This window comes from Xenopus laevis, chromosome 5L (assembly GCF_017654675.1).
Source record: "Xenopus laevis strain J_2021 chromosome 5L, Xenopus_laevis_v10.1, whole genome shotgun sequence".
NCBI classification, from domain to species: domain Eukaryota; kingdom Metazoa; phylum Chordata; class Amphibia; order Anura; family Pipidae; genus Xenopus; species Xenopus laevis.
In genome coordinates, this window is record NC_054379.1 from 143183311 (window position 1) to 143205334 (window position 22024).

Here is a 22024-nt window from a genome sequence, read left to right on the forward strand (position 1 = left end):
TGTAATTGAGCCCAATTAAGATATAATTAATCCTTATTGGAAGCAAAACCAGCCTATTGGGTTTATTTAATGTTTACATGATTTTGTAGTAGACTTAAAAGAAAACTATACCCCTCAAACAATGTAGGTCTCTATAAAAAGATATTGCATAAAACAGCTCATATGTAAAACCCTGCTTCATGTAAATAAACCATTGTTGCATTGGGTAATTATAAATAGAAAAATGCCATTTCGAAAAATAAGGGCAGCCCCCTGGGATCGTATGATTCACAGTGCACACAAACAAACCATACATGTTAGGTCACATGAGCCAATTAACAGACAGAGTTCTGTCTTTTGCTTCCACACTTCTTCCTGTAACAGTTAGAGCTGCAGTATTTCTGGTCAGGTGATCTCTGAGGCAGCACAGAGACCATCACAAAATGGTGGTCCAAGGCAAGAGATGTAAAAGGGCAATATTTACTTAAATCTATATTCCAGTTCTATTCCAGTTATAATATAAATATAAAGTTAAATATATATTCCAGTTCTTTAATATGCCACTTAATGTGATATAAACTGTTGCTCAAGTATTCATTTTGGGGGTAAAGTTTTCCTTTAAATTATGAAGATCCAATTTACAGAAAGTTCTGTTATCTGGAAAACCCCATGTCCGAGCATTCTAGATGACAGGTCCCATACCTGTATGTTATAGAATGGCCTATTTCTAGCAACTTTCAATTGGTCTTGTTATTGCTTTCTACTCAGGCCCTTTCCTATTCTATTCCAGTCTCTTATTGAAATAAATGCATGGTTGCTAGGGTAATTTGGGCCCTAACAACCAGGTAGCTGCTGAAATTGTAGATTGGAGAGCTGTTGAATAAAAAGCAAGATAATACAAAAAGGCAAATAAAAAAATTGAAGACCAATTGCAAACTGTCTCGGAATAGCGCTCTCTACAACGTACTTAAAGTTAGAGGTGAACAGCCCCTTTAACTCGATGGAAAGGAACATCCCAGGACACGCCTAAGGAAACACAACCACTTGTAAAAGTCTCAGAATTGTATCTATGTGTAAATATATATCGTTTATTAGCGGACCAATAAATATAGATTTCAAACATGTAAAAAGCACACAAAGTTAAAAAAAGAAAATATAAAAATAAAATCTTGGCGTAGCTTTAAAACAGGACATTTTTGCAGCATGAGCCTTGGTAGCAGTGCAGTCTTCAGGCACAAGTCATTGTGGGACATTTCCTTATGTCAGTGCTGGAGCTGTTGATGTCAGAGGAAACCGAGAGGGTTTCACAGTCTAGAAAAAGAAAGAACAAGGTGGAGCTGTGACTTTATCTCTGAAGTAATATCCTGAGAAGGTGCAAACCACACCGGCCTTTCCACTGCTTTGTTCTTGCACAGAAAAAGGTGTTTCAACAAAAGACTGCAGTGCCTGACTCTATTCATACTGTGTCTTAAAGGAGAACTAAAGCTTAACCAAAGAAGTAGCTAGAAATGTTGTGCATTATGTTTTGTGCTTCTGTAGCAGCCCAAGGCAACCACAGCCCTTTAGCAGTAAAGATCTGTGTCTCCAAAGATGCCCCAGTAGCTCCCCATATTCTTTTCTGCTGATTCACTGCACATGCTCTGTGCTGCTGTCACTTACTGAGCTTAGGGATCCACTCACAATATACAGTACACATAGAATAGAAATGTCACAATATAAGGCTGATTAGTAATTAATACAGATAATTACTACATGGCAGCACAGAAACCAGTGCAACTTGCATCAGAATTTAATAATCAGCCCTGTAGCATCAGCTTATATTACAGGCCAACCTCATTTTCTGCTGGATAATTAGTGACGAGCCCAAAGCTTAGCTTCTCAACAGCTGCTCAGAGCCCACTGAGCATGTGAGTGTCACAGACACTTTCCAAGATGGTGACCCCCTGTGACAAGTTTGAAGTCCTGGATCATTGCTGCTATTGACAAGCTGGAACCTAAAGGAATTGCTCAGTGTAAAAATAAAAACTGGCTTAATAGATAGGCTGTGCAAAATAAAAAATATTTCTAATATAGTTAGTTAGCCAAAAATGTAATATATAAAGGCTGGGGTGACTGGATATGTAACATAATAGCCAGAACACTACTTCCTGCTTTTCAGCTCTCTTGCTTTACACTGACTGGTTACCCTGGTTACCAGGCAGTAACCAATCAGAGACTTGAGCGGGGGGGCCACATGGGTCATATCTGTTGCTTTTGAATCTGAGCTGAATGCTGAGGATCAACTGCAAACTCACTGAACAGTTATGTCCCATGTGCCCCCCCCCCCTCAAGTCACTGATAAACTCTGAGTTATAGAGCTGAAAAGCAGGAAGTAGTGTTCTGGCTATTATGTTACACATCCAGTCACTCCAGCCTTTATACATTACATTTTTGCCTAACTATATTAGAAACATTTTTTGCACAGCCTATCTATTTACCCGTTTTTATTTTCACACTGAACTGTTCCTTTAAAGCTGGTGCAATATGTTCAGTATATAAAATAAGACATTTTTAGCCATATTCATTTTTAGGGTTTAGCTTTAAAGGTGTTACGGCTCGGTAGGTTCTACCCTTGTTTACTAGGACCTGATGGCAGGGAACACACTGAGGAGAGAAACTGTTAAGGCAACTGAACAGAACTCCGCGACGGAGCACCACTTGAATACAAGTCTGGTAAGATTTATGGCTTTCTTCCTAATAACCGCTCTGTACAGAAGGAAGTGGCTGCACTAGAAAATGCCTGTACGGCTTGCTACAAACAACCCGCCCAACAAAGTATCCAGTCAGACCTTGTACTTGTAACAAGGTTTCTGCTGGATTCAGCAACAAAGTATCTCCCAGAAAATTTAAAGGCAGCAACACGCTGAAAAATGAACTTAGATTTTAGCCGCTGGGCTTATCAGATAACAGAAAGAATTTATGTTCTACGGAGCTCCGCTCAGTAACCACCAACTCTTACAAAAGGCTATTGTTCAGGCTAAAGGGTCAGGTGATCACAGACCTTAAAAAACATTCCGTGCACTAGGATTGGCTGCCAGACCAAATGGTCATTAACCGTTGCATGCCTGACTGGCAATCCCTAATAAAAGGGGTGGTTCCCCATTATGTTAACGTCTTGTATGTTATGCAAAATGATGGTCGCAAAATTCATTTTTTTGGAAACGATGTGAAATGAAAGAACACCACCAATGTCATCAGATTGAAAGCTTCCATAGAAAGCAGCTGTGATGTAGTATAAGGACTATTGTGAGTGCTTCACCTGGCATCAACATGCTAGTCAGGCCAAATGTATTGTTCCTCTATGGTGTCATCAAACCCAAAGTCTAGTGCAAGTTTTATATGCTAATTCATAAAGCAGCAGTCTGACAAACAAGAGGGTTATTTAATAAACCTCAAATTTATCTGGTCAGGGTTTTTGGAGTAAAAACTCAATTTTTTTGTGGAAAAAAACCCCTTTAATTTTCGATGCTGCAAAAAGCCAGAATCCGAATATCCACCATCTCAGACCTGTCGAGGTCCTGTATAAGTCAACGGGAGAGTCACCTATCTCAATTTGAAGTTTTTGTGTACTGCGCTGAGTTTAGCTTGAAAATCTCACTTTTTCTGGGTTTTCAAACAGATACTCTACAAATTCAGCGATTCTGCAAAAAGCCCAAAAAAATTGAGTGATTCTGGTTTTCACTAGATTTTATCGAGTTTTTCCATGAGCCGATTAATTCGGGTTATCTTATTAAAAAATAAGGTTAAATTGAGCATGGGAGTTTGGATGTGGTCTTTTTAAAATGAAATATGAGATAAATTTGGATTTTAGTAAATAACCCCCACAGTGTATATAGTACACTGGATTAATATCAACATTTACAATTACAATAGCTGGTGTAAAGCCGGTATTGTTTGCATTTGCTGACTCTAAGGGCAGGACTACATGGCCGATTCAGCAGCGATCCGACGCGCTGGGCAAAATCGCTTGCGTCACGGCGGATGTGACAGAAACAAGGTAAGTAATGGCAGTGTCGGATCGTGTCGCATTGTTGATGCGACGCGACACGACTGTTGGATGCAGACGCAGCATGCAGCGTCTGCCTCCGACAGTCGTGTCGCGTCGCATCAATGCTGCTACACGGTGCGACAATTGAATTACTTACCTTGTTTCCGTCACATGCAACGTGACGCCTGCGATTTTGCGCCATGTAGTCCTGCCCTAACTCTCTATCTCAGTCTGACACCATTATTATTTCATCTAACTTGCCTTTTCTGAATTTTGGGTTGGTTCTGTCATCTCCTGTTTTTCATTTAGTCAGTCCCACACTGTAATGTAGATATTCTAGTTAATGCCAGATGGGCTGCTGTAAGCTGCTATGGCAGGGATATATTCTACTCCCCCTTTTGGTACTTTTGGATCTCAATGTAAATGAAAGGCCTGGGCATATTACTTCAGTTGAGACATGCTTCTCCCCTAAATCATGCCCTTAAAGCAGAAGGAAACCCTGTAGAAAATAACATCCGCCCCACGTAGACCCCCCTCCCCCAGGCTAACTGCCCCCCTGGAGAAATGACCCATATTTTATACTTACCCCTCGTCGCAGATTCTGGCAGCAGACTTTGCGGCTTACATCTTCTGGGCCTCAGTAAGCTGACTGGGAGATCGTTATGTTGGCACATGTACAGTTTGAGCAATTTGCCGGTTTTCGACAACTGCGCATGCGCCAAAATTGATGGAGATTGCCGATCTCCCAGTCACCTTACCGAGTGCCCAGAAGATGGATGCCGAGTGCCCAGAAGAAGTCCGCTGCTAGAACAAAAAAAGTGGTGCCTTAAAGCAAACTGCAAGTCTGGATGACCTTCCAACAGACTGATGGCCTCTAAATGTGCCCAAAACACATTAATGTGACATTAATGTGAGCAATATAATTCTCAAATTCATATATCTGTCTTACTGAGGCTTATCAGTTATTGTATTGGTCAACAGAGAGGCACATAACTACAGATAGGCTCAGAGGTTGTGATCACTAACAGGCTCTAAGACTTTAGGGAGGCATATGATCATAAAGAAATGGGGCAGCAGAAGATATTGATTAATAAACCTAGTTTATTCCTTATACTTACAGGCCTTGGTTGTTTCTGTTTCCTCTTCTGATTATTCCTTCCCTTCTTCTTTGTTTTTTGAGGTGCTTTGCTTTCCCCATTGTTCAGCCTCTTCACCTTTTTACGCACCCACTTGGCTTTTGGGTCAACGCAAAATGATCCATGGTTGGTGGTCCGGAGTCTAGAATAAAAAAAATATTTTGTACTTGAAATGGATAGAGAACCATAACAAATGTATTGGTTACTTGATGTACGAGAGAATCCCAAAATGCAGTATCCCCCCCCAAAGCCACTTTCCTTTCCATCACTCTCCATGTCTCCCCCACACTCAGCCAAGAGCACCTTGTAAATTTCTCCATGGCTATGACACCTACAGCATGCAAACTAAAGGTTAAGGGGATATATATATATATATATATAGAATCCCTTATCCAGGATCCCGTTATTCAAAAAGGTCCGAATTACAGAAAGGCCATCTTCCATAGACTCCATTTTATCCAATAATCCCAATTTTTAAAAATATTTCTTTTTTCTCTGTAATAATAAAACAGTGCCTTGTACCTGATCCAAACAAAGACATAATTAATCCTTATTGGAAGCAAAACCTATCCTGGTGTTGCTGGTTCTTTTTGGAGATTATTTATTCACATTATTTATATAATTATTATTTTTATATATATATATATATATATATATATATATATATATATATATATATATATATATATATATATATATATATGATATTCTATAGGCTTTGCAGTATACATTCATAATTTTTATATTGACCCTAAAGTACTTACATAATCGCATGCACACAGAGATTGGCTGCAGACTGCTTTTTATAGCTGGTGATTGGATATCGAATCCTGGCCTTGGAAACAGCTGTGCAGCACTCAATGTTGACTCTAATGGGTCTGCGGTCTGTAACGCAAAACAGTAAATATAGGGCTCATATATGATGAGAGGTGTATGAATGCTAATTGTATTCTTCCTTATTATCCATGCATTTATTGCTTGCAGAGTTATGCAAAACAACCAACCTACGACTGAGCAGAATAACATTCTGTTTGGTTTATTGGTCTGGGAATTGTACAGTAACTTAACAGTTAATAACTTAAAGTGAAACTGACACTAAAGGTTTTCTTTTCAAAACATTAACCTACATTAAAAGTTACCTGTAACTCGTGTTGATCATTTTTTACTAATAGATCTGTTTTTGTAAGTAATGTTAAAGCATCAGGCAAATATTTTTATGGCAAAATGATAAATAGCATTCAAAGACAATGTTATGATAGATATTAAAAAAAGGTTATTTTCTGATGTCAGTATCTCTTTAACAACAACTCAAGCCTTAGTGTGACCCTTTTACTGTTCTTCATATGAGGTCACGGCACCATTATCCACATTATTCAGCACCCACAATCACAAAACAGAAATGTCTCCCCAAAGCATATCCAGCTGTTTGCTGTAATCTGCAAATTCCAGTATCCTCACCCAGACAGACTGATCTTTCTCTCGCTAGTTTGAGAACGTATACAGAATGGAGGGGGGCAATTTTTATATATGAGCCAATGGTAGTTCTGTATTGCAAACTGCCCTGACATGCCTCTTTGGTGAAGTTGTTCGCTGGTAAGGACTGGATAGGATTAACTTGATTCACAAATGATTTAGGCCAGTTACCCAAACCACTCTGCAATGTGTTATTCAAATCAATGTGAACATAGATTTGTCTATCTCTATCTGTGAGATATATGTAGCTCATTTGTGAATGATTATCTCCATAGCAGTGTTCTATATTACTGAGAATGGAATGGTATGGGTTGTTTGTACTCTAGTTACTGTATGGTGTGTTTTGTGCTGTAACTATTAGTAGTAATTAGTCCCATTGATTTTTGGGGTTCTAGTTCAGCTGCTAACCAATTGGCAGTAGATGCAGTGCAGTTAAACTGACCAGAAATTGATGCGCAACAGGTGCAGTAAAATAGGGGTAATATTGGTATGTATAAATCACTGACCCAGTTTCAGGGCCCCCCTAGGTCCAAATGGTCTTAAGTAAAAGTACATATTAATATGCTACATTATGCTATTATTATGCTATATTACATCTGCTATCCATCTGTGTTTCATTGGTAAATGTGAGAGAAATCCAACTTACTTAGTTGCTGAGGCTGAAAAAAAGTGCATCAAGTTGCACCCTTGTTAAATCCAATTTATCTTTTAATTCTCCCTAACTTTTAGCTGATCTAGAGCAGTGGTCCCCAACCAGTAGCTCGCGAGCAACATGTTGCTCTTCAACCCCTTGGATGTTGCTCTCTGGGTCCTTAAAGCAGGCGCTTATTTTTGAATTCCAAGCTTGAAAGCAAGTTTTGGTTGCATAAAAACTGAGTATAGTGCCAAGTTGAGACTCCTGTAGGCTACCAGTCCACATAGGGGCTACCAAATAGCCAATCACAGCCCTTATTTTGCACCCCAAGGGACTTTTTTATGCTTGTGTTGCTCCCCAACTCTTTTTACATTTGAATGTGGCTCACAGGTTAAAAAAGGTTGGGGACGGAGGGCGCATGCGCGTCATGACTAGGTGAGGACGTTTGTTTTCGGAGCTCCGCAGTAATAGGCCATAATCCCCCCGAATTTAAGCTACATTTACCACACAGAAGATCGGGGAATCTTCAGACACGGCAGGGAACTTATGGGGAAAAAGAAAAATCGGGAAACAGCAGGCACGCTGTCTCCTTTCCTGCAGAAACACTCGGCTGCTGACAAGCTCCGTAAGATCCAAAATGGCGGCGCCACTTCGGACATGAAGCAGGATCCGACCAAGGGCTCCCCGACTGCTCCCCTCAAACCAACACCTCAGCCGCACAAGTCAACTGCTGTGGAGAAGCTTCGCAAGGCGCGGGAGAGCGGTGAGGATCAAGACACGGGAAGTGCGTCTATCCCTGGCTCCCCTTCAGGCTCGCTTTCACGCAGTCCTCCTCTCCTCCGGACGGCTTTACAGGAGGAGTTCTCTGGGGTAAGGAGAGACGGCGCCTGCCCCGACCCTGGGCACTCCTCGTCTTCCAGCTCCCCAAGTGCTGCATACTCCCAGGCCTCTTCGCCACACGGGCACAGCGCTATGGAGATGAGGCCTGACTACAAAGATGGCGGCAATGACTCTGCGCTGGACCATAGCAATATCTCTGACACATCTGTGGGTCTCTGCACTCCAGAGCATCAGCCTGACCTACCCGTTCATGAAGTAAGTGACCTTCAAGTATCCGTCCCTGTCACTGCTGATATATTAGCCCAACAACTCTCTGCTTTGCACAATTCGCTTTCGGCGACCATAGCGGGGGCTGTTAAGGAAGCTGTTCATGAGTTTCAGGCTGAACTGCACGCAATAGGTCAGAGAGTAGATAAGTTGGAAACTATTACGGACAACTTAATACTGCGTCATAACACTCTGGAAGACGACCAACTCACTTTACAAGATGAATTGGCCAATCTTAAATCATACTGTGAAGACTTGGAAAATAGGAACCGCAGGCAAAATCTTCGAATAAGAGGGGTCCCTGAAAGTGTCCTACCGAAAGACATTAGACAACATCTAAGAGCCCTGTTCTCCAAGCTATGCCCTGATTTACCTACGGAAGCATGGAGATTTGACAGAGCACACAGAGCCTTGGGCCCAAAAAAGCCAGGCCAATCAAGTTCCAGGGATATCATACTTTGCTGCCATTATTTTGAGAGCAAAGAAAAAATCATTGCGGCAACTAGAAATTCTACGCACATTGACTTCCAGGGTGCAAAACTACAAATTTATAATGATATTTCTCCTATCACTTTGGCTAAGAGGAGAGATCTCAGACCGGTTACGCAACTTCTGAGGGCCCATGAGGTTCCTTACCGGTGGGGATTCCCGTTCAAGTTAATGGTTATGATGAAAGGTCAGCAATACGTTCTCTCCGATCCTCGGAACGGTAACAAATTTCTCACAGATCTTGGATTACCTCCATTGCCAACAGCCGGGGATTCTCTCAAAGCAGGCCTACCCAGACTTGCTCCAGAATGGGAGACCACTAGCCCACGCCGGATCCCAACAGCTACTTCGCCGATGCCTACCTGATCACTGATCTGATGACGGTGGAATGTGTTTTCTCTTTTTTCCGGATTTTCGATTTTTGCTACTCTTGACCTCGCCCTGCCGTTGTCACTGTTGGCTTTCTTGGGCCTATCCTGCGGGGGACCGACTCTTCTCCCCTGGTTTTTTCTGCCTGGACGCTTCACCGGACACTGGTTCTTGGAAATCATTTACCGATAGGGTCCCTGGTTACCGAAAGTCAGGTAACACCTCTGTACATACCAATGTTTTGTTTACTTTTGTTAACATGTATTTTTGGTTTGGCTATTTTGGATTTTGTTTTTTTTCTTTCTTCAACCACACAACTCAGCTGGATGATCCACTGGCACCGCTCTATTTGGGTTTTTGTGCTGTCGGCATTGGGAATTCCTTCTCCTTTTTTCCCTCCCTTCCCTCCGTTAAGGCTTCTGGAAACTAACCTCGATTTTTTGGGATTGTTCAAGGTCCCTCCAGCCGTTCGACGACTCCACCAGAGTAACTTTGGGTTTTGCAAAAGAGGTTCCTATATTTTCACTGGGACTCTGCTGATTACACAATTGGTTACTATGAATGTTGATATTGTTTGGTGTCTCGGGGTTACACTGGCGTATGAGCCCTGCAGATTAGCTTTCTCCTTTCTATTGCCACGATGATTCGCCTAATTTCTTTAAATGTGAAGGGACTGAATAGCCCCAGGAAGCGGACACTAGCCCTTCGGGAACTTCAACGACTTCAGGCAGATATTGCCTTCTTTCAGGAGACACATTTTAAGGCCTCCGATAACTGTAGACTCAATTCTCGCCTCTATACCAGAACCTACCAGGCATCAGGTCCCCACAAAAAAGCTGGGGTTATGATTCTGATCCATAAGGATTGCCCTTTTACAGTCTCTAAGCAAGTTGCAGACCCACAGGGCCATTATATACTTCTGCAGGGCTCCTACGTTGGTACCCCAGTTACTTTGCTTAATGTCTATGTTCCAAATGTTAAGCAGATTAGTATGGTACGCAAAACTTTGGCTTTGACTAATAAGTACTCTTCTGCAACTCTGATAGCGGGTGGTGATTACAACTTAGTGTTTTCTGAGAACCAGGACAGAGATACCCTCCCCTCTCGCACTTCCCCGGTCCCACAGAAGGCCAAGCAATTTCGGTCCCTGATCAGGTCTTATGCCCTGTTTGACCCTTGGCGTATTAATAATCCTAGGGATAAACGGTTCACGTTTTACTCCTCCCCCCACCAGACTTCTATGAGATTAGACTACTTTTTTGTTTCCCAGAATTGTTTGAAATTCCCTATTACTACCTCTATACAAGCTATCTCATGGTCTGATCATGCCCCCATAACATTGAACATCTCCATCCCTCCCATGATACAGAGACAGACTCACTGGAGATTAAATGAAACTATTTTAAATGACATTAACTCCAGCGATGCTATTGGGGAACACTTGAAAGAGTACTTTACTCATAATAAGGGGTCGATTTCTTCACTGGCCGTTCTGTGGGAGGCTCATAAGGCGGTTATTAGGGGCCATATCATATCCCTATCTACAGCTCAGAGGCGCAATAAAAGAAAGGAAATGTACGAGTTAGAGAATACCCTTCTTAAATTAGATGCTACCTACTCGTCTAACCCAGACCCTATCATAGCCCAAGAGATTCAGAGGTTACGTTCCGCATTGAAACAACTTGCCATCCAGAATGCAGAAAAGACTTTGCTTTGGTCAAAACGGAGATATTACCAAATGGGTAACAAAGCCCATACTATTCTAGCGAATCAGCTCCGTCAACGTACTAGGCAGTCCCAAATTCTAACGATTCAATCTGACAGAGGAGAACCCCTACACAATCCTATCGAGATTTCAAAGGCCTTCCACACTTATTACTCCACACTCTACAATCTATTCCCTGCGTCTGCTCCTGTGACATGCTCTAAAACGAAACAGATAGCTCAGTTCTTGGAAGGGTGTCACTTGCCTAAATTGACAGAGGACGAACTGGAAGGTCTTAATAAACCTATTACACAGGAAGAAATAATCGATGTGCTGTTATCTCTTCCGCTCCATAAGTCCCCAGGACCTGACGGGTTCTCTAACTCCTATTATAAGACTTTCCGTGGGATTCTGGCGCCAATACTCACTGACCTATTTAATGCCTTTTTGCAAGGGGAGGAAATTATACCCGATACCATGCTTGCCTCCTACATTACGGTCCTGCCCAAGGATGGTAAAGACCCCTCATTGTGTGGGAACTATAGGCCCATCGCACTTTTGAATAGCGATTTGAAAATCTTTACGAAATTACTAGCCCAAAGACTGACACCATTATTGCCCAGGTTGATCAATAGTGACCAGGTGGGCTTTGTGGTGGGCAGGCAAGCTGGGGACAACACACGCAGGGCCATAGATTTAATTGATATCATCCAATCCCAGGGTATCTCCTCTGTCATGTTGAGTTTGGATGCGGAGAAAGCCTTCGATAGGCTGGACTGGACTTACATGACCCAGATGCTTCAGCACATGGGCTTTCGGGGCTCCTTTTTGCAAGCGATCACTCTTCTATATTCCACTCCCTTAGCCTATTTGAAATTGAATGGGGATGTAGGGTCACCGATCCATATCAGGAACGGGACCAGGCAGGGCTGTCCTCTCTCTCCTCTGCTCTATGCCCTCAGTATTGAACCCCTGGCGTCTAAGATAAGAGAACATCCGGATATCTCTGGAATAACAGTAGGCGGGGGAGAATATAAAATATCCCTCTTTGCGGATGACGTCCTATTGACCCTTAGTAATCCGCTAATATCCCTACCTAATCTCCATAATACTTTATCAGAATATAGTAAAGTAGCGGGATACAAAATCAATTGGGCGAAATCGGAAGCACTTATGTTCCATACTGAGGGTAATATTCGGAGGGCTCTGCAGGATAAGTTCCAATACAAGTGGCACAAGTCCCATATTAACTATTTGGGTATCAAACTAACCCCTCATTACCACCAACTGTTTCAGAGTAATTTTTCGCCTATGGTGAAACAAATCACAAAGGATCTCCAAGATTGGCAGCAATACCATATTTCCTGGCTCGGGCGTATTGCTGCAATTAAAATGACTATACTCCCCAAGTTATTGTATTTGTTTGAAACCATTCCACTTCGACTTTCACCATCGCAGCTGGGCCATATTCAAAAGCTTATATTTAAATTCATCTGGGGTTCCACGAAGGCTCGTTTCCCTCGATCGGTACTCTTGACTGGGAGGAGCCAAGGTGGCCTGGCAGTTCCAGATGTGGGGAAATATTATGAAGCCACTCATCTTCGCCAAACTTTAGTGTGGCTGCAAACTTCTCCTCCAACCAAATGGGCTCAGTTAGAGGCAGCGTGGACTTCTCCCCTTCACATAAGCAATTTGATACTATCTGATAAACCCAAACTACAGCTTTCGACTCTGGCCCCAAAACCCATCTCATTCACGTGTACTATATGGCGACAGTGCCAAAGGAAATATAAATTTAGCCATCACCCGTCGGCCCTAACACTGCTTCAGGGGAATCCAGACTTCCAACCGGGTCAGAGACCGACTTTCCAATCTCATTGGGCGGCCTTTAATTTTGTAAGAATCATTGATTTCGTAGATCCGCTAAGGCACAGGCTGTATACATATCAGGAACTTGCTCGTAGATGTAAGTGGAGTTCGGGGAAGGAGATGGAATTCCTCCAGATTAAGCATTTCATTACCACTCTCTTTGGACAACAAGCTATTATTAGGCTATCCCCCGTTGAGCAAATTTTAGGTAGCCTGTTCCCGTTTAAGGGTCTAATCTCGCGTTTATACAGCTCTTTGAACGCCCTCCCAGAAGACCCCTTCCCTAAACACTCCTACATGCTGTACTGGGAATCTGTGTGGGAACCAGGCATAACCCTCGCCCAATGGGGCAAAATATGGGAAAATGCCCGCAAAATGACGACTTGTGTTCAACAAAAAGAGAGTATCTATAAAACACTGATGAAATGGTACCTCACCCCAGATAGGCTTTCCAAGATGTTTCCACAGAGTAGCCCTCTGTGTTGGAGGGGGTGTCACCAGAAGGGCACGCTTCATCATATTTTATGGGCCTGTCCTAAACTGACTGAGTTCTGGCAGGAGATTGTTAATTTAATAACAGTAGTCCTCAGAACTCCTTTGAATATCGTCATGCCCCACTTACTTTTAGCCCTCCCGATTTCGGGTTTGAAGGGTGCGTCTCAAAAGTGGGTCAACCAGGTGACTACTGTGGCCAGATTGGCAATAACTTCCAAATGGAAATCCCCCGCCATCCCTTCCGCACAGGAAATAATCCTTAGGCTTGAAAATAACAAACGATTTGAGGAAATGACTGCCCGTATTAACAATTCCTTGCAATTGCATAATAATATTTGGGGCAACTGGGATTATTATCTAATTTCTAGGGATGACCGATCCTGATTTCCCTCTTGCTTTCAACACAGCTCGGAATATGTAATGTCTCTACTGGCTGCTTCTTCCCCTTCCTACGATATCTCTTGTGTTGGTTGCTTTCTTCTCTCCCTCTTCTTACTTTCCAAACTTTTTTATTATTTTGACTGTTGCTTTTTCATTACGGTTGTGCTGTTTTGATACTTTTCTGTAATTCAAACTTCAGTCTGTACTGTAATTTAGATACCTTTGCATGGAACAGAACTGATTGTTATAGATGATGACATGAGTCTTTTGTTGTGGACTATGTAAGTTTATTGTGAAACTCAATAAAATCTTAGTTACAAAAAAAAAAAAAAAGGTTGGGGACCCCTGATCTAGAGGAATGCAAAACAAAGTTTCATTTTGGTTCAGAAGGGATGAAAATCCTCGCCAGCTCCAAAATGCCGCCACGTTGGGGATAAACACCCATATGTGCTACACTTTGCTCAGAGACAAATCTGTACCATGACCAATGCTTTCCTAAGAGTATTATCAGTAACTGTACATCCCTTGCTAATAGGAAGTGATCATATACCCCTCTACTGTGGAACCCATAGGGCTGGCACTCTAATGCCACACATTCTATTATTATTATCAAGTATTTTTAGAGCGCCAACATATTGTGCAGCGCTGGGTTATAGGTTATCCAATGCTTGTGCAAAATTAGCTGGCATGCATAGGGTTGCACCTGAACTTCCTTCACAACTGAGGCCATTTAGACACTTTATTCTCCCAGTACAGAAGATGAAGGTCATACTTACAGTCAATATCTGATTGCCCCAAGCACAGCAGTCCTGAGGAGAGCAGAGTCAGCCCCAGCACTAGGACTCTCAGCATTGCCCTTTGTACTGTCATGGTTTCCCGAGACCTGAGTGATCCTAGCCGGCTACTTACTGCTGCCTATATACTTCTGTACATGTTCAGTGGTTTTAATCTCACCTCCTCCTTCTCTCTTAGAGGAGGAGTAAGCGATTGCAACACTAGGAGACTGTGCTGTAGAAAAGCCGACAATGACCCAGGAAATTCTCAGCAGTGGAAAACACAGAGAAATTTCCTTGGTGCCATCACTTTCGCATTCTCTTCTGCATGAGCTATAAACAGGGGGAGGGTCAGCTGGGGAGAATAACTGAGCACATGATCCTAACATAATAAGTGTAACAAAACTGACTCACCCACACACTTCATAATATAAGTTTTCTTCAGCTTCTCTTAAATAAACATATTATGAAATTACAGCTCTATTGCTCCATACAGCAAGCACACAGACCTATTGTACCAGTCACAGTGGCTCTGCTGCCTCCCATGTGTGTGTTGCCTGGTCTAATTTTCCAAACCCGCCAAAGTCAGTCCCAAAACCAACCCAAAACTAGTAAAGACACTTCAAAAGCAGCCCCCCAAAAATCGAAAACATGAAAGAATATACTTATTTTAAGCCTGGAATCCCAGGCTGTACTACAGACAGGTTGTGACTGAGAGGCTAGAACTGCAGCAAATAGAAGAAGCTCTATGCCAGGGTTGCCAGGTCTAATTTTCAAAACCAGTTAAAGTTGGCTATAAAACCAACCCAAAACTAGCCCAGAGGCACTTCAAAAGTAGCCCGAAAATAGCCCAATATGTGCAATGAAAAAAATAAATGAATATATATATATGAAAATATGCCTTTTTCAAATATTCAGTTTTTCACAAATTTTTCCATGAAACAAAATGGGACAGATTTGCCCGTCACCAGGGGCGTAACTAAAGATGGGGCCCAGGAGGTATAGGGGCCCCATAAGGCCCTTATACATATACAGTTTCAATAAATATTGGTAAAACAGCTCAACCTCTAGACATTTTGTTGGCCAGCAGATTTTTGCCCCAAAATTGTCTGAAGTTGGGGAAAGTCATCGGACAATACGAGAATGCTTAAGAGTGACAGGAGACTGGGGTACAGAGCCCAAAATCTTGTAAGGCCCAACTTCTACAAAAGTCAGTCCCATTGCATGCTGGGCATTGTGGTCTTACATTAAACTTGGCAGTCTGCAAATTGTTAAAAACTACATTACCCAACATGCATTGGGAGAAGCAGGCTTGGCACATTAAGTCAAGAAAAAATGTTGGCTGTTTTTCAAAGTACAAACCAGCCAAAGGCCCAAACAGTAGCCAAAATTCGTACCCTGGCCTTAAATTAGTAGGCCAATTTGGCTGTAAAACTGCCAACCTGGCAACCCTGTCACACCTTTCTACTCACATTGCATTCTGGGTATTGTAGAACCTTGGCTATAGGCAGTTGTTAAATAAAAACAACATTACCCAACATGCACTGGGATGACACACCAAATACTCTAGGGGGAAAAAACTGGCTAGTTTTCAAAGTACAAACCAGCAAAAGCCCTCAAAAATATACCGTGACTAGTTTGTAATTTGGAACCCTTCTGGGCTTTACATCAGTGGTCCAATTTAGGGGAAAAACAGCCAACCTGGCAACCCTGGTAGGTGGCCACCAGTAAACCCACATGCAATAGGCATTTGCTTACATCTCCAATCTGTTAATTCCAGCTGCTGCAGAGTATAATTCTTTGTAGCCACAACCTCATATTTCATGCCCATTTTAACTTTAAATTATGTTATGGAAAGTTGAAATAAATTAATTAAATAAATTAAATAATTAATTGCGGTTCAGTTCCAAAAGTCACATTAACTAAACTGCTGACAACAAAAATCTTATAGCCCGGGTGTTTAAAACCAGTGCATCATATTTACCAGGTGAAGTAATGTATAAACCCTGGGTCCTCCACTTATGTGTCTGCTGGCACCAATTAATTTCAATAGACAGAAAGGGGTAATGCACTCACCGTCTCATGCTGGTGACCTGGGTGCTTCGCCCTGATCTCGTAGCTGGGAATGTAGTGCAGCATCAAACAAATAAGAATGCAAGCACTTCTTCTGCCATCAGTATGGAACGTTTGGACACATTTCTGGGGGTCTCATGTGTTTTTACAGTTGTGCAAATAAAGGTGAATTTTCCCTTTAAGGTTTTAGCAACTTGCTTGATTTTCTTCAAACCTGGCACCTAGTTACTGTATACAGGCTTAGTCTAGAAAAACAGGTTGATTACGATAGAGGACTTTGCACTTCCACAGGAAAATTTTCTACGGGCGTCCATGTTTGGTGCATTTGGAATGAGTGTTAGTCATGTACATGAACAGCGTTTCTTGGTTAGCGGTGTACTTTATGCCTGTGTGCAAATCAGCATGCAGAACAAATCAACTTGTTGACAGACAGATACATACAGTATGGAGAAACATACAGGTGCTGCTTGTTGTAGTGTTAAAGCTGTCCTTGTCTCTCCCTCTCTAAAAACATGTATTTTTTTCAGCAGAGCAGAACCCTGCTGACAGTGCAAGATGTGACATGTGCTTTTACTTGATAAGAGCTTGATGGTACAACCTAAATAGAGTAGAACCTTCCCGTTGGGGCACTTTTTTTGCTGGGAACAATGATTTTTGATCCGATAAACAGCTCCCGGCAAATGCTTTAGGATTATAAAAGGGGGTTGAATTAAATAATTTCTGTGCCACAGCTGCTGATCAGTTGAATACTACTGGGCTACTGTATGTATTAAGACTATGTCTTGGAAGATTTCAACATATGGGTATAGGTAAAAGAAACCTAGAAGCCTGTGGTTCTTAAACGGAAAAGGTGATTTATGTGACAGTAGCTTGCACATGGTACTTCCTGAGCCAGGAACAGTGAGTCAAGTTTAAGACTATAGTATTAGAGCAAGAATAAGAAGTTTCATATAAATGGCCCTTACCTTACTATTAATGGCATGACCACTATTCCTCTCACAGCGTGCCTAATCTTGGAGACTTAGACCACTCCCTTTCCTTCTCTAACCACTCTAACCATGTTAATGCCATTGCCAATACCTGTCACTTTTTCCCTTTGCAATAACAGCTAAAACACTAATCCATGCCCTTATCCTATCCCATTCAGATTACGGCAGTTGCCTATCAACTGGGCTCCCTGACTCCCATCTCTTTTCCTTGCAACCAATCTTAAACTCTGCTCTTAGAATCCTCCTGCGCTCTCCTTAGGGTAATGGTTCATTCGGAAATTAATATAAAGTTTGGCAAATCCTTAACCCCTCTGCAAATTAATGGGTTATTAATTATCCTTTAGAAACTGTATGGCCTGGCCAACATAGGTGAGGATTTAAGGGAACTTGGAGATGTAAATCATGTAGAATGACAAATATGTGGTATCTTGTAATACAAAAAGTCATCCCTGTATGCATTGATCTTTTGTCATAAGTCCCAGCTAAAGCAAGTGCTATTTTACCCATATATGGTGTATAATTTCCCATCACCAAATGATATCTTGTATTAAGAAGTTTCTGGTATGATGCCAGTAAGTTTGAATGAAATCCAACAATGGTAATGTAAGTATATTCAGTCGTGGTCATTACCTTCAAGATACTGTTGAATGTTGAACCACAAATGGTATACAAGAGTTGGTGATCTTCTGAACTGTTAAATGAACTCATATTTGTCAGCTAGGATACTAATGATTTTAACACGTTGAAATAAACTTCAACATTTTATTGCCACAAGTGGTGTCCGGAGTGCTTGCCAAATTTTTTCTGCACTACAAGTTCTTCCCTTAAAGGAGAAGGAAACCCCCTGGGCGCAAAACCCCTCCCCCCCCTTGTGTTGCCCCCCCTCCCTCCTCCCCCCGGATCTACTGCGCATGCGCCGAATGTCACAAAGTTTTCTGGTTTCATTCGTGACATTCGGCGCATGCGCAGTAGATCCGTACCAGTAACTGTTCCTACTGCACATGCGCCAGAAGACGCCGGTCAAAGCAGGAAGAAGACGCGCATGGGAGAAGATGGCGACTGTGAACTCCGTGGACAGGACCTGCGCAGAGGGGTGAGTAACAAGTTAGGGGCATTTGCCCAGGGGGACAGGTAGGCCAGGGGGGAGGAGGGAGGGGGGCAACACAGGGGAGGGGTTTTGCGCCCAGGGGGTTTCCTTCTCCTTTAAGCTACGGGTTCGGGCGATGCACCCGGACCACTCATTTAACTCATTGAGTGGGGCACCTCCCTTATTTGATCTGTGATTGTTAACATTTGGTTATCCAGAAGCGCGAGACCTGGGGTATATACAGCCAAGTGTGTTTGGGTGATAGGTCCACTATAAAATGAACTCATATTTGTCAGCTTTGATGTCAGTCAATTCATTCTTCAGACAAAGGGGCAAATTCACTAAGCCACGAAGCGCCGAACGCTAGCGTTAATTCGCTAGCGTTTGGCATTTTCTCTACTGCGCAAATTCACTAACGAACGCAGCTACTTCGCAACCTTACGCCAGGCGAATTTTCGCTAGCGACGAAACTACGCAAATTCACTAACTTGCGCAGTGTACTGAACGCTACCTTTTACGCTAGACTTCCTTCACCACCTCAGACCTGGCGAAGCGCAATAGAGTAGATAGGGATTGTTTAAAAAAAAGTCAATTTTTTTTCTAAGTCCCAAAAAACGCTGGCGTGTTTTCTACATGATGGCTGATAGGCTGAAAAAGATTGAAAATTTTTTGGGGCTCCCCTTTCTCCCCCCTACATTTCCTGACTCCCCTTCCTCCCCCCTACATTTCCTGACTCATGGCAACTTACCTAGACAGTGGGCACATGTGTAGGGCAAAATAAAAATTTTATTTGCTGATTTGAAGGTTTTCTAGGCATTTGTAGTGCAGATACGTGTTCCACCATTGAAATTTGAATCTGCGCCGTATGCAAATTAGCCTTTGCTAGCGTAACTTCGCTTAATATAGCGAATCAACGCTAGCGCAACTTCGCAACCTTACGCTGCCCCTGTGCGCAACTTCGGATTTTAGTGAATTTGCGGAGCCCTGGCGAAACTACGCCTGGCGAAGTGCGGCGAAGTGCGGCGAAGTTGCGCCTGGCGCAACTTTGCATCTTAGTGAATTTGCCCCAAAGTCGTGAGTGACCCCCCTACCTTGAAAATTGTGAATCATGTCTTTCAACTTAACTTCTAGTCACTGTGTGTCAGTTGCCATGGAGCAATTTAGTGATGGATGATAAACTGATCAGTGGATGGTTACTATCATAAGACGGTAACCAAGAGTAGCCTTAAAGGAAAACTTTACCCCAAAATTAATATTTAAACAACAGATAGTTTATATCATATTAAGTGGCATATTAAAGAATCTTAGCAAACTGGAATATATATTTAAGTAAATATTGCCCGTTTATATCTCTTGCCTTGAACCATGATGGTCTGTGTGCTGCCCCAGAGATCACCTGACCAGAAATACTACAACTGTAACGGCAATAAGTGTGGGAAGCAAAAGACAGAACTCTCTCTGTCAATTGGCTCATGTGACCAGGCCCGGACTGGCAATCTGTAAACTCGGGCAATTGCCCGTGGGGCCGCTCTATTTCTTGTTCAAGTGGGCCTCTCTTGAACAGAGTTGTGTGTTTCCTCCTCCCGTCGCCTTGAATGTAGGCAAGAAAAAAAAGAAACGGCACACCAATAGGGCAGGAGAGAGAGACTCTGCTGCTGTGCTCTGTGACAGCACGCCCCCTCCCTCCCCTCAGCTTCGCTGGGCTGGCTGGGCTGTGTACTTGAATAGGAGACGTCACAGCTCGTCATGTGACTCGTCTCGTCTAGACCTGCCTCTCTGCATTGGGATCCGTCGGCATGTCAGCTCCTAGTAAGAGGTACTGCTCAGTAGGGGACACGGGAAGGGAGCCTGGGAGAGGGATCACTATCTGTTTATTGCTTAAAATATTTTGTGCTGCGCAGGTACTAGCCACAATCTGTTACAATCTGGACTGTTGAGGGGGGAGGGAGTTCTAGTTCAACAAGTGCTTTGTTTTTTAGTTTAACTGTTTATTGCTAAGAATGTTTCGTGCTGCGCAGGTACCAGCCACAATCTGGACTGTTGGGGAGAGGGGGGGACTTGGTGAGTTCTAGTTCAGCGAGTGCTTTCTTTTTCGGTTTAATAATCATTAAACCAAAAAACAAAGCACTCGTTGTACTAGAACTCACCAAGTCCCCCCCCCCCAACAGTCCAGATTGTGTCTGGTACCTGCGCAGCATGAAACATTCTTAGCAATAAACAGTTAAACTAAAAAACAAAGCACTTGTTGAACTAGAACTCCCCAAAAGCACTTGTTGAACTAGAACTCCCCAAACCACCCCCCCAGATTGTATCACTTGCATATCACATATCACTTGCATATTATAAGAAGCAATATACCCCATACTATAATGGTGAACTATTGAATCCTTGTAATTTTTAAATAAAATGTTCAAGGCTTATAATAAATGGCAACTCAACAAAGTGGTTAATATAGACACACTAGATTTATGTAGTGCCATTAAATATTTTACTGTATTATAATGTAATAATAATAATTAATTAATAACTGTAATATTTTACATTAATTACAGTTAAGCGAGAAAGGCAGCCCTTTATGCACATCACCTATAACCATTTTTGCAGTTTTACCCCAATATACTGTATGTGTGAATGAGTACAAAACATAGTGTCTTTACATGTGGGCTGCTTTGATTATTTTGCCCGGGCTGCTTTTTACTTCCAGTCCGGCCCTGCATGTGACCTAACCAGTATGGTTTGTTTGCTTTGTTTGTGAAGCATGAAGCAAGGTTTTACATACTGTAGGAGCTGCTTTGTTTGTACATGAAGTAGGGTTTTACATAGGAGCTGTATTATGCAATATCTTTTGATAGAGACCTACATTGTACGGGGTATAGTTTTCCTTTAACGTGGATGTGTCACCCAGACACAAAAATCTGTATAATAAAAGTCCTTTTCAAATTAAAAGCATTCGTTGCTGTTGTAAACTCATTTAAAACGCTCAGCTGTCAATCAAATATTGTCTGCCCCTCCTCTATGCCTTAGGCAGACAAATACTTTCACTTTCCATTCAGCACTTTCTAGATGTCACTGCTCTCCCTGCATCCCCCCCGTTCTCTTAACCATTTAATTGTGTAGCCAGCGCATGGGGATGGACATCAGGTCCCTCATTCTGGTGCACAAACAAGATTCTGAGATGATACAAGACTTGTCTTAATCACAGTGTCCACAAAATGGCTCCTGCCTGCCTTGCTGTAATTATGAATTCCCAGACTAAAGGAAACAAGAGTCAAATTATTTATATAGTTTAATTAAAGTTTATTTTGCTTGACTAATGTGATAAAATAGGATTATGAATAATTTTTTTGGGTGACGGGTCCCCTTTAATATCAATAATGAGTAACAGCTTTCTAGCCAGTGCCACCCAGTACCACCTTAAATAAAACCTAATCATTAACT

The 22024-nt window shown here is 42.3% G+C and overlaps 1 protein-coding gene across 1 annotated transcript; it reads right to left on the reverse strand.

Annotated features, from left to right (window-relative positions):
* Positions 1-1047: 1047 nt before the first annotated feature.
* On the reverse strand, positions 1048-14748 carry LOC108717158 (eotaxin-like). Its single transcript, XM_018263982.2, has 4 exons — positions 14441-14748; positions 5907-6027; positions 5125-5284; positions 1048-1290 (listed from the first exon to the last, which is right to left on the reverse strand). The coding sequence occupies exons 1-4, from the start codon at positions 14532-14534 to the stop codon at positions 1237-1239; spliced, it is 429 nt and encodes a 142-aa protein (XP_018119471.1). The 5' UTR covers positions 14535-14748; the 3' UTR covers positions 1048-1236.
* Positions 14749-22024: the final 7276 nt, after the last annotated feature.